The sequence below is a fragment of the Cyprinodon tularosa genome, unplaced genomic scaffold (genome assembly GCF_016077235.1).
Source record: "Cyprinodon tularosa strain WSP-4 unplaced genomic scaffold, ASM1607723v1 ctg71, whole genome shotgun sequence".
Taxonomy (NCBI): domain Eukaryota; kingdom Metazoa; phylum Chordata; class Actinopteri; order Cyprinodontiformes; family Cyprinodontidae; genus Cyprinodon; species Cyprinodon tularosa.
This window is the reverse complement of record NW_024039463.1, coordinates 3241774-3255768: the sequence shown is the minus strand read 5'-3', so window position 1 is coordinate 3255768 and position 13995 is coordinate 3241774. Positions and strand designations below refer to the sequence as shown.

The following is a 13995-nucleotide window of genomic DNA, read 5'->3' as shown; positions in this document are numbered from 1 at the left end:
CACCAACCCTTTTGGCTTTTCTTTTCCCTGTCTTGTAATCAATGCCTTCCTCTACGGATAAGTACTCCAGTTATTGATGTTCCCCATGATGGCTGCTCTGGGACAGCAGCCAAGCAATGTGTGTCTCCTGATCCAGGGTGACTTATCCTTGTCCGCTATTGGCTGAGCCACTCAGATTGCAGCCCTCTTGGTGAACTCAAGTTCACTGGGAAAAAATATGATACCTCATTTGGTCCTGCCAAATTTAGCTTACATCACAGAGAGGATGCAAGACAGAAATCCAGAATTAAAGAAAACTCAAATGTTGTTTCTCAGTTTTTGTCATGCATCTTAGTTTCAATGCCATACTTTGTATTTATTGTTGAACTTTGTAACAAGATACTAACATTTAACATGGTTATGATTATCAGTTTGACCTTTAATGTCTCTCTCTAGCAGTGGAAGTTAAATTTAAAAATTAACATATTAAGACTTTTTTTTTTTGCAACTCCATTTTAGACAGCGTTTTTGTTCTTGGATGAGAGGTATAGAATTAAATTTTTTGTTTCATCATGGCAGGTTAGTTTTTGTTGTGATGTCACCAACTGGTCTTATTTTCTTTTACTCTGTACCAGTGTCAGGTAATTGCAGATATGCACTTAGATGGGAGGATAGGCAGACTTAGGTAACTAATGTTCCAGCATATTCTTCTTGCAGATTGTATACTCTTTTATAAAGAGATAAAACTATTAGCTTTATTTAATATCATGCAATATATAAACCAGAAAGCACTTGGAGAGCATAGACCTCTGTGAAGCAGCTCATTTCCCTATTACATATTATTAAGGGATTCTCTAAAAGAATATTGAATCCTCTTCATAATCTGGATCTGGCTCACTAGCTAAATTTAATGGGTTCTATGTTGGGATGAGACACAGCTGTGGAAAAAATTTCAGAGTAATCCATGCCCAAGTTTTTGCATAATTTTGCTAACCAACACTACCAAAAACATTGTTGGCAGAAGTAATTGTAGTGGTTATGGTTCTGTTTAAGTTTTAACTTTGACTTTTCATTGGTTTTATTTCCATTTTGTGTTATTCTAGTTATTTTTGATTGTACTTGAGTTCTTAGATATTTCTTGCTTGCCCTCTTGAGTAAGTCTCCTTTTCCCAAGCTCCCTTCCGACACCTCTGTCCACACCTGCTTCCAATCTGCTGATTAGCCTGGTCTTTGTTTCCATTTCCAATGTATACACCTCCTGCTCAGTTACTGTTTGCTGGTTTGTCGTCATTTATTTACCCTTCTTATAAGTTCTTCTGGACTTCAGTAATGTGTTAGATTTTGTGGATTTGTGTTTGTGGATTTTTGATTCTTTCGCCCTTTTTGGATGATTAAATCTGCAAGAAAGCACATTCAGCTTCAGTCTCTGCATTTGGCTCCTCCTCTCAAACTTCCACCCAACCTGACAGTAATACGCTGCTGATTCTTTAATCTAAACAAACACAGAAACAATACAAGGCTTTTCCATCCTTACAAATGAACATTTGGCACTCCACACATGAGATCATAAAACTTATGCACTATTCAAACAAGGAGTGCAAAAAAAAGTGACTCTGGCTAAAAAATAAAGCATAACAGGGATATAATCTACATAAAATTAAAAAAAATTGCAGTCTCTGCATTTCACCCATACACTTTGGGAGCAGTGAGATGCCACTGTGCGGCGCCCAGGAGCAGTGTGGGGTTCATGTTCTTGCTCAGGGACAAAGAGTGAAGGCTCTGTGGATAAAAATGGGCACTTTTCTTCTCAGAGCACAAGAGCACTGCTCTAACCACTAGGCCTACACTCACCATTTATTCAACAATCATTTGTTTATAATTTATTCCAGTTTGTAGCTGCATTAAATGCAGTTATCTAATACTCTAAAAAAAGATGGCAAGATAAGAAATGCTGAAAAAGCAGTTAAAGAAACATTAGTCCATCAGTGTTTAATATGGTTCTTATGAGGGACCTTTAGTTGTTAGTAGTTATTAGTTGGATAAATTCAAAAATGGGCTGAGCTTCTGTCATCTTGTGAATGTGAAAAAAATCATTGTTGCAGAGAGAGTATTAGAATAGTGAATATTATCAATAAATAATAACATTGGGTCTTTTATTTAAACTGCTTTAATTTGGTAACAATTACCATGAATGGTTTATGTGGTGACCAGAGTTTGAGACAAAAAAAAATAATAAAATGTCTCTAAGGTTTGTGTTAAAAAAATAAAAAAAAAACTATCAAAAAAACTAGACTGAGAATAAGTAAACAATATAAGTAAACTATATTAAAAATAATGAATCTAAATATTTCGACTCCTGAAGAAGTTTGATGATATAGGGGAAAAAGCTAACAGAGTTTATAAAATATGTTAATTGTTCTGATTAGGGTAAAGGTAAACAGGATTTTTGCCATATCCATTGAACAATGACTTCTCTTCACAGCCGTTTGGTAATAAGTCATGTGTGTCAGTTTGCCACTGCTTTCTGTGCAGATGTTTCTTTTGTTGGATGTGTCCTACAAACAAGCATTATTCTTTATTATTTATCTGCTCTAAGTTAGGAGCTTGTTTTAATGTATTTTCTAAAGAATCTCCATTTGGCCGGTTTGCATTACGACCATTTTTTCAGGCATAGTAAGTTGAGCATTGCACCTCCATTCAATTTTAGGGATTTAACATTAAAAATATAACTATACATTTAAATGTACGAAACCAAACAAACTATTGAATACTTATACTTATGAATATACAGTACTGCTCTGACTATAATTTACAAAAAGGGGTTTAACCTTCATACATTAAGTCTTTCTAGGCTAGCTTCAGCCATGATCAACTCAAATAGGAAAGCTTAAACTCTTTATTCAGCTCTCTGACTGTGTTTTTGCTTTGGTTGTGATATGTCTTCTGTGTCACAGAGCCCTTCCCCAGGGTGGAGCCTCAGATCTGGAGGTCATCTCCCAGCAGGTGGAGGACGACAACCAGTGCATGGCTCCAGTCCAGCTAGTCAACTTCACCTACAGAGACTTGCCTTTGGCCGCCCTGGACATATCTCTTGCTGGATCTCAGCTCATCTCCAACCCTGATGAAGAGGATAACAGAGATGGGTAGGATCCCAGTGTAATGAGAGTAAAATGTTAAAGCTGAACCAATAGTTTCACCATTGTTACATTGAGGAAGAGTTTGTCTATAAAAGAATGATGAAATTACACCTTTTTCCTTTTCACGTTTGAAGAAAAATAAAAGCAATGTAGATAAATATGAGGAAATCAGAAATATCTTCTATAGGATGAATCAAAGCTAAATTTGGGAGCCTGACCTAGTCTATATTCCATGGCACAGAAAATAATCTTCAACAGTGGAAGCTTCATAACAACTGCATGCCCCGGTACAGCTGTCTATGTTGACCTTGAAAGCAGACAGTAAGATGCTAAATGTAGTTTCCAAAAAAAAAATACTATTGATATTAAGTGCATGCCTCTGCAGAGAAAGGCTTCAGCAGCTAAAGTTTGCAGGATAGAATATAGAGAATAGGGCAGATGCATTAATATTCTTTAGACCGATTGAATTATATGGACACTGTAACAGAGGATGCGTTTGACAAAAATCAAGAAGAACATTCCTGGAAAAGAAACTAAATGCAAACTGTGAATAATGGAGTTGGACATGTTGTGATTCAGGGATGCTATGTTGCAGCAGGACCCGGCCAGCTCACTATCATGGAATCCCTTTTATATGAGGACATCTATTAAACCCTAAGTTGCAGTGACTGACAACCTGCTTGTAAAATCTACCAAGGGCTGAGACGAAGCCCAAAACCTGATCTTATTGTGTTTGTTTAGTGTAACATGAAAAAAAACTACAATAAATTTCTCAAAAATTTCACAGCTAAATGTAAGGAGTAGGTCAAAAAGTTCCCTAGTCCAATTTCAGTGAAAGTGCTTTAAAAAAACAGTTTTCCTTCAGTTTTTATTTGTAATGAAATCTGTTTCTTTTCCAGAGGAAGAAAAATAAGACATAAATGTTTTTATAACTTAACTTCCTAAACATTCAAGGGATGTTGTAATGCCTTATTTCCAGTAAATCAAGTATCAGTAAGCTGGAAACAAGTTAATTAATGAAAATGACCCATAAGTTATCTGGTATACATAATTACCATTATCATCTTTATTGATCACTGCAACTTACATGTTACAGCAAAATGTGCCCTCTCTATTTAACCGTTAGGGAGCTGTGGACCTCCACTGTAAACCCCCCACACAGCATTGTTCGACAAAAGAGTACAACAGTGAATCAGGAGGCAGGTGTTCGCCCTCTTACTGCTGGATAACAGGATGTAAATCATTTACCAGAGGGGCAGTCTGTGAGATTTAAACCAGAGAATTTACATCCTTCTCAGGATGCAAGCACCTTGCTCTAACCACAAGGCCTCAACTCCCCCACATAAAAAACAAAACAAAAAAAAGCTGAAATGTAATTACATATTGATTAATGTTCTGGGTATTTGTGCACTATGAAGAAGATATCAGAGATATTTTGTCTGAGCCACCATGTCAGCTATTTGTGTCAAAGCACTACATTCCTAATTATGGCGGAATTGCAATTACTGCAATCTATAATCTACCCTGCTGGTGACAAGCTCCGCTGTCCTGTTCTTCATTGCTTATATTTGCATTTTTTAATTATACCTGCCATGTTGAATCATGCCTCATTTTACAATAAAGCCTGTTAGACGACGATAACTAAAAATAAATGAAAAGTCAGAGCATTATCCCTGCCCATAAGGCCTTCTTGTTCTGGTCTTTTTTTTCTTATTTTTTGTCGTAATACTGCAGTCCAGTGTTCTATAGGAGAGGATAAAAACCTTCCCTGATCACCTCTGTAAGCAAGTTCTTTTGGCTTACCAGTCAAGATGTGTAACACACTACCCTCCTGGCATGCTATTATGTTGCCATCTATACAGAAAAGTAGACAAACAGCATAAGTTTAATCAGAGCATCTAGTATCTGATCGTCAAGGCCCCTGGTGCCTAAACACGGTCATCTGATGGCCGACTGGACTTTGCCTCTTTGGCCCAGTTGAAGCTGCAGGCTCTGTGGGATGGAGGGAAGGGACAGATGGATCCTTTCCCACACACACACACACACACACACTCAGCCTCTTAATTTACCTCACTGTCTTGCCCATATAATGAATAGAAATCCCGCATTTACTGCATTGGCAAAGCAAAGGGAACAATCCGACAGCTTCGCAAAATTATCGTCCCAGCAGGCGCTTTTGTGTGACATCATATGAAGCTTATGGCCCCTGGGATTTGGCAGTGTGCAATGGAAAAATCATGCCGTGCTAAGACATCTATTGACGCTATTTAATAAATCAACAAAGCAAAACCCTCTGAACATGAAGGTCGTAGTGCTTTGAATAGCTTTTCACACACATTTAAGAATTCACGTTTTGCATTACATTATCACATTATATTTGCTTTTTATGTGACTGATCGATACAAAATGACACTTTATTGTGAGGTGGATGCACATTTTGTTAATTTTGCAGAGCCCACTGTGATATTTGGAGGTCATGTAAAATACAGTATTGGCTTCATAACCTTTATGATGCAGAAAAGTGTCATTAGTTACTGTTCTTCAGGTCAATATTTTTTCATGGCTTTTGTACTGTGATCTTATTTTATTCTTTAAAATGTTAGAATTTGCAGTGTTAATATTTTTGATTACATAATTTTCCGCAAATTAAATTAGATGTTATTTTCATATTTGCTCAGTACCGGTGAAGCCTTTTTAATAAATGCTCTTTTAATGTTACTTGAGTCATTTGTTTATAACATTAGAAAACATATACTGAAGTAGTGCTACTTTTACTAAAGAAGCTACAAATTTGGGCTGTTATACCCAGCTTTGGAAATATGTGGCCTGTGTTTATGAAGAGTCTCTTCTTCACAATATTCACATATAGAAACTCAGGGTTTGGTCTTCTGAGATCCAAATTAATAGGCACTAAATTTCTTGTGTGAACAAAAAAGACACATGTAATTAATTTTGGTGTTGGGGGTTATCTACAAAGATTGTGAGCACCAATGAGAAGTGTTGCAAACTGTTTGCTGCAAACTGCTGCAGACTGTTCTATTTAAATTCATTTCAATTCAGTTAATTTCTATAATGCCAATTCACAACACATCCCAAGGCACTTTAGTTTACAGAGATAATATAACCAGATCATGCAGTAAAAGGGATTTAAAGTTTTCTATCTAAGGAAAACCAACTGATTGCATCGACTCATTGACTCAAAGGCAATCCCTCACACCAAGCATACTTGGTGCGACAGTGGAGAGGAAAACTCCCTTTTAACACGAAGAAACCTCCAGCAGAACCAAGCTCCGTGTGAGGAGCAATCTGCCGAGGTCGACTGGGGTTCAAGGAGAAAGAAACAGAGATGCAGAAAGAAGCAGGGACACATAAGGCAACAGCAAGGCAGACAAGCTCCAGGCCAGCTCCCACATCAGAGCATGAAAGAGAGCACATCCAGTTAGTTATAGTCAGAGAAACAGGACTACACTGAAAAACGTGCCCAGCTCCAACATCTATAAACAAAGGTGTTGACGGCAGCAGCACAGCTAATATTTCTCTCCAGGATGGCGAGAGCCAAGCAGGAACAGACCAGATGTAGCAACTATGAGAAAAAGCACAGAGAGTGTAGCGTTAGAGATTGAACTACCAAATGCTGCAGAATGGGAGAGTAGTGATAGAGTGAAGAAGAATGGTGAAAAAGGGGTCCCTATGTCCTCCAGCAGTCACAGCCTATAGCAGAATAACTATAAAGATTGTTCTGGATAACTGGGTGTCTGCCTCATGGAATAAAACTGGTTGGTTCCACTGGAGAAGAGCCTGATAACTAATTGATCTGCCTCCCATTCTACTTTAGAAATTCTAAGAACCACTATTAAAACTGTAGATTGAGAGCGAAGTTCTCTGTTAGGAATATAAGAAACAAACATATATCTAATGTAAGATGGAGCTTGGCCATTTAAGGCTTTATACTGTATGTGAGAAAGAGGATTTTAAATTGTATTCTGGATTTAAAAGGAAGCCAATGAAGAGAAGCTAGGATACGAGATATATTATCTCTCTATTTAATTTGATCAGAACTCTGGCTGCAGCATTTTGGATCAGTTTGAGGCTTTTACTACAGTTTGTGGACTTCCTGATAGTAAAGAATTACAATATACCAGCCTTGAAATAACAAATGCATGGACTAGTTTCTCGGCATGACCCCCTGGATAAGATATTTCTATATTTATAATAAATATAAAAGTATATAATATAAGAAATCTGAACTGAAACTCTCCCTCTCACTTCAGTTCATATATTAATTCTGTGGGTCAATCAGAATGACAGACTTTCTGTATTTCTTGTTGACCAAACAACAAGAATACAGGAAGACTGTCACACTGATTGACTATATATTATTATATAAAAATTAAGGACATGTCCTCACTGATTTCTTGTATGGAAAGAAAGGAACCAATGCCTGAATTATAGAGGGCTTAGAAAGATTAAGAAACAGCCACATTCTTGTGCAACAGTAAGTCAATGAACTTCTGTAATGAAATTCCTGACTTTAAGGTCACAGGCATTCCAAAACGTACTGTAGTTTCATTCTCTCATTCATTATCCAGACAAACCACCGGATACCTAGATGACTCAGCTTTCAGACATTCCAGCAATGACACATTGACAGAATGTGCTGGATGCCGCATGATTTACATCTGTCAAAACGTCCTCACTGTTGTTGTAGAGTTTGTTTCGGCGCATACCTTAGAGTTACGTTTGACCTAAAAGTTTGCTCTTTGTTTGCTGTTAGTTTCAGTGTTGGAGGATGTGAGAAATTATGCTCACAGCTTTCTGGCAGTTTATCTCTTTGCCTTGAAGTATTCAAGATATGACAGCTTGCCTAAAGTACTTGCAAGACAGCTTCATTATTAGTTTGGACAACTTTTTATCTCTGAACATTGTATTTCTTTCTTTTTTTTCATTTTGGGCAAATCTAAATGACATTCTTTTTTGTTACTACCTGAGAAATATGGGGGACTCTTCAGTTATAAAATAATTATTTTAAAGAAACATAAGCATTAGTTTGATTAATACTAGTTGAAAAACAGTATAGAAAAGTACACACAATATATTTAAGCCAGCAAAACTTCTTCTTGTGGTTCTTTAAAAGAAAGTGTGACACACTTTCTATCTCAATATATACATATTTAGTTTTATTTTTTTCTTCTTTTTTCATGAAAACAGCTTTTTAACATGAGCACAATAACTTTGAGATGCCATATATGTATACCTCACTGATATGGACCACAGCTAAGCATTTTAAGAATAATACCTTTTTTATGCTATGCTATGAAATGCTCTGTCTTTGATTATAAATAACTACTCTCCTTTGCATTCCGAATGCTTTGAGCAACTTGCTTTCTGAATAATTCATCTAATAATTATTGGACTTCTTGGGGGAACTCAAAGACTATAAAGGGCCTTAAACTGGAAAAAAAAAAAAAAAAAGCAGTGGTGCTAAAGGAAAAACAGCATTGCTGCCTGATTCAGTAACAACTGCTCATTTTTACCATCAGCTAAACATCATAGACATGAGTTTTATTGTGTCACAAGAGGAGCTTAATTTCTCTATATTTTGGAACATGTAACATGTGTTTGTCAAGTGATACTATAACATATAAATCTAGATAAGACACAGCTAGACTCGTAGCTTAAAGGAACACTAAGTTTGAATTCTAGTATTACCTTAATTTGAGATACATTGAATACATTTTAAGACCCGAGCTAACTAAGCTAAAACCTGTTGTTTGGCAACAAAACAGATATGACCCTGACCTGATGAGGCATATTTTAGGTTTTTAGGAGAATTTATTCTAGAGGAGTGAATGTCACCTTGTTTTTACAATAAACAGGACGAGTTTGCAATCTGCTGTTCTAAAGTTGTCTACTATCAGATTCCAAAACACAAAGGATGTTTTTTTGTATGTTTGTTTTTTTCATTTCATGACAGTGCAGGGTTACCATTTGTTTTCGGGGTCCAAAACCTGGAGGATTCATGTCTACCGCCCCTACTGACTAAAAGTTACACAGTACTGGTTTAAAGGAATATTGAGCAATAACGTATTATTCTAGACACAAAAACTAAAAAATAGTGATCTCGAGAACAAATGGTGTCTTTTTAGATGGAATATGGTATGACGTCATGCAGCATGGGTCCGTGTTGTTTTGGGTCAGTCTTTTGTCCATAACCCATCTTTGCCCATAAAATACCCTTGCCAGATCAGTGTAGCATGAAAGCAAAATGGTAGGGGTGGGGGGTGGGGGCAGCCAGGGCAGGAGTACAACTACAGGTAGAGAGAGGAGTCACCCTTCTAACGATAAAAATGATGCTTATAGTTCGTTTAGGAATTGGGAGATTTTAAAGTGGATAAATTCTGGGGGGGAAAAGTAGGTAAAATACCCAATTAGTGAACTATAGAGCTGAGTACAGGAGTAGTTTTAGAAAACTTTATTCCACAGAAGAAACCAAATTAAGCAAAGTGGTTTCTAAAGGTGAAAGCTAATTCCCAGATAAGCCTGGACTTCACAGTGGCATATGTCTGTGATCTCCAGGGTGAAGACTACGAGGTGTGAGAAGACAGATGGTTCAGGAGGGTCAACCTGCCACTTTGACTGGAGGAGAGAGAGGAGGTGCTGAACTAAATTTAGGGAGGGATGAAGCAGCAAAAGATGATCTTTCACAAAATAATTATTCACAAACCATGGGACTGTAGATGAAAGCTAAGGTCATTATTAATATATTTTCTGTCCATGATGACCAGCTTCCTGGGATCAAACGTTTTCTTTTAGGTGGTGCAAGGTGGATATGGTAGTTGCAATTTATACGTATATGTCTGAAATGCTACATTCTACAATTTTGAAGAAACTTTATTCAGAGAATTAAGTTTTTTTCAGCTACTACTTATGGTACCTTTCATAAGCATTCATATTACCCAAACCTTTCATTTAAACCCAAATCACCCATCCCAACAGTGAGAAGTAATAGTGACATCATCATCGTGCTTCATGGAATAATTTTCTTATAGGTGTATTACTTTTAGTTCTTCAGTGCTTGTTAGAAGTAAGATGGGATGATGATATTTGGTTCACCTTCCAGCAAAAAGAAAAAAAAATCTAGAGCTACACCAGTTTACCTTAGATTTTTTGGGGTGAGAAATCCTTTTAGATCTAATGAGTGATTTTAAGCCTGTTACATATACTTTGTCTAGGCCCGCACAACCTTTCTCACCTTAAGACAAGACAAGTTTATTTATTATAAACTTCTCAAATGTGTCTGCAGTGTGAAGGGTGGGCTGTGTCATTTGCATGTGCATAATATTTGCAAGTTGAAGACATGGCAGTATATATTGTTTTGAGTCTGTTTAGAATTACATATATGAGAGACTTACAAATATCATAGCAAAGGGTAAAGGGCATTTTAGTAATCGGTCAGCCAATGTTGGATAGACAGAGGTAAAGCCTCAAATTTTATATTTAAACTTTTTTTTAAAGCTGATGATTATTTTTAATCGTTTTAACCTATAATGATTAAATCTATGTTTTATGATGATGAAAAGAATTGCATGCTTTTGTTGCATTTCTTTTTTTTTATTGTTTTTTTTCCAGCTTTCTGAGACGCCCCTAGCGCCTACTTGTGGGCCCCAAAGGAGCCACAGCACCTGCTGTTTTAAAGCACCTTGAGTAACAGACCCCTTGGAGTTTGTTAGTGGTGCATAAGAACTAAAAGACTAAAACTAAACTTCTGGTTCTGGGTGTACAGAGTGGATTTGAACCAGACAACCTAAGAAGTCTGGGTGGTTAGAACACTGATAACAAGTCTAAAGTATTTTGGTGCTAAACCAATCAGTGATTTTTATAGACTAGCAGAAGTATTTTTAATTATATTTCTTAAAGATACAGGGGCAAATGTAAGGACTTTAAACTGGGATGATGTGCTCCACTTTATTAACTTTAGTAGACCACAGTATTCAACTGCAGCTGTCTGATTACATGACTTTTTAGGCAGACCTGTGAAGGCACCTTTGCAATAATCGGTTTTGCTCAAAACAAAGGTATTATTGAGTCTTTCTAGATCCCACTGAAACCTTAGTTCTTTAATCCTGAAAATGTTCTTCGGGTGATAGACTACACCTAGATTTCAGCCCTGATTGAAGGATTCTAGCTGTAATAAGAGAAGCTGCAAACAGACTTTTAAACAAATTCTTCCTTTGGTCCAAAATATTAGTAGAAATTTTATTATGGTTTTTAGCATTTTATATAAATTAGTATGTAAAATGCCAAATAACATGATTTTAAATGGAGAAAACAATATTTCATTAAATGAGGCAGGTTAAATGAATCCTTCTAATAATTGTGAGAAATGACCAAAATATTTAGCCCACTTGAAAAATATAGCAAATACCTTGCAGCTAAATTATATCAATTAAAAATAAGAGTTTTCCACCATTACCATCCTTCTACTGTCAACATCTTTATCAGATATTGGATTAAACATATATATGAATTGCAGAATTACAGAAAAGCAAAGCATATTTATGAGTCTATTGCCCTTGATTCTCACCATCAAGAATCAACTGCAGGACTTATTATCCAGTTCGTCTGAGCTCTTAAATTGTCAGAAATGCTTAAAACGGTATCCCGTTTCTTCCATTTCACAATTAATTCACAAGGTGCTTCAAAAACAAGTAAATCAGAGTTAAAAATACTGAAGCTTAACAACATAACAGCGGGACAGTGAAGAATCTTGGAGGAATCTGTGAATAATTGTGCCAGCAGCAGTATTTAAAAAACAGTTCCACACTGTACCTGTTATGTGTCTATTGGATGTCTGAACAAAAAAAAATAAAAAAATAAAATTATTTTTTGTCAAACAAAAAAATAAAAGAGCTTCATATTGAAATTTTCACTTTTTCCTGGTACCATATGATACAATGTAATACACTTTCACTGCCTGTTGGTCGTGTTCTTTTTTAATTTTCACACACATGCAAACGATTGGATTATTTTTCTGGCCAAGAGCGAAAAGATCAAGTTTCCTAGTTAGGAAAAAATAATGTATCAAGGACAACTTTACTACTTCTTTTTGTGTGGAGCCCCATCTGTTTTATGTCACATATTTTAGGATGCACAATTTAAGTAGTCAGGTTTTATTTTCATTAGAAAGCAGTCGATTGGCATTTAAATGGGATTAGAAGGACGGTGGCCGCCACACTGGATCCTAAACTTGTTTCATTGGCACCTGCAACCAATCAGCCTTCTCTGTCTGCTGTGATAATTTACACTAAATGTTTAATTTTCTTGGACATGGTACTGCAGGAGATTTATAACAGCAAGAAATTGAAAACAGTAATCTTCAAAAACTTCGATTACTGTGATATCTTACTTCATCTCACTTGATTCTCAGTCGGATTTCCTGCTGGGTGTATTTGCTTATCTTGGCTTTAGTAGCGCATTTTTTCATCTCTGGTTATACACACTGAAAAAAAAGATACTTTGGATGAACATAAAAAAATTACTGTAATTTGTTACACCTAAATTTATTACTTTATCTCAAATTAACTTTCTGATGTGGTTGAAACTATACATTTTGATTTACTAGAAATAGATTTTTTACCTTAAACCAAAGAAAGACATTGCATTCATACCAAGTAAAACTTTAATTTATGACAAAGACTATAAACAAGTTTTATACTTCGTTAAAACTTCATTTTTCAATTTGGAAAAAACTAATTTTTTACATTACAAATAAGTATAGATTCACTTTGGAATAAACTAATTGAAATGCTGTAATTTTGTTACATGAATTTTTTTTAATTTTTTTCAACTTATATTTCTGAATCAACACAAAGTCAATTTTCTGTTGTACCTTACTCAAAACATTATATAGTCCCAAGCTAAAGTGTTAATTTAGGTCAATGAGATTTTTTTTTGCCTTTTATAAGTGAAAATGTCACGACATTACAAGCCAAATTCCCAACAATATAAAACAAAAATTCACTGAAATGATTCACTGCAGATACAAATTAAAAACAGAAAAGTCTCTTTTAAATGCCATTTATTTTTGATGAGTCTGAAAATACCATCTTTCAAAAGGCCAGTGCATATTTTACACAAAGATTAGGGAAAAGAAATTACATGTAAAATTAAACTAAATGTGGGTTTTTCCCATTTTCAGACCTAATGAAACTGCAAAAACATAAACCTACACATCAGCATGAAAAAATACGTTCTTCACCTCTTTAAAACTTCAGAGATCAAAAGTGAGAGTATTAAAACAGGATAAACATTGCTGTCATTGCTAACATTTGAAATACCCATTAAGAGTATGAAAATGAACTTTGAACCATTACAGAATTAGGAGACCCCAAAAAATTAAGAAAAAAAGGGGCTGTGCGTTAAAATATCAATAAACGCAGTAAAAGAAAGAAAAAAAAACAGCTAGTGCTGATGTGACTTACTGAATTTAGCATTCACATTTCAAAGGTGATATACATGCCACAATATTTCTGCAACAGAAATAAATCCAATAATACAAAAAAAAAAATCACAAATTAAATATTTTGAATTAAATCTCATTTTTCCCTTAGATTAACCTGCAATGCCTTTGAATACAAGCAACAAAACTGCACATGCATCCAACTGTCTTTCTTTGACCAACCCCATATTTAGAGCTTGACACTCAGACTGCACACTCTGCGTGTCATTCTCTTTGGTTCAATCTCCATGAAGTCTTTCTGCAGCGCATCAAAAGTGTGTCTAAGCTCACAGCCGGTTGAAGACTTCGATGCGAGGGAGCATTAATGGCTGACTGCAAAGTCGAAAAATGGGGTTTGATGTGACGTCACGCTGTCACGTG

General features: G+C 35.8%; 1 protein-coding gene across 3 annotated transcripts in view; it reads left to right on the top strand.

The window, feature by feature from the left end:
• The window catches only part of tmem266 (transmembrane protein 266), a 41667-nt gene that overhangs the window by 7985 nt on the left and 19687 nt on the right, over positions 1-13995 (top strand). Inside the window, exon 3 of one of the 3 annotated variants that reach the window (XM_038268809.1) lies at positions 2934-3122. In XM_038268809.1, coding sequence (XP_038124737.1) covers positions 2934-3122 — 189 coding nt within the window. Of the gene's footprint in view, positions 1-2907; positions 3123-13995 lie in introns of all 3 variants that reach the window. The other 2 variants (XM_038268812.1, XM_038268811.1) reach the window with 2 other exon arrangements.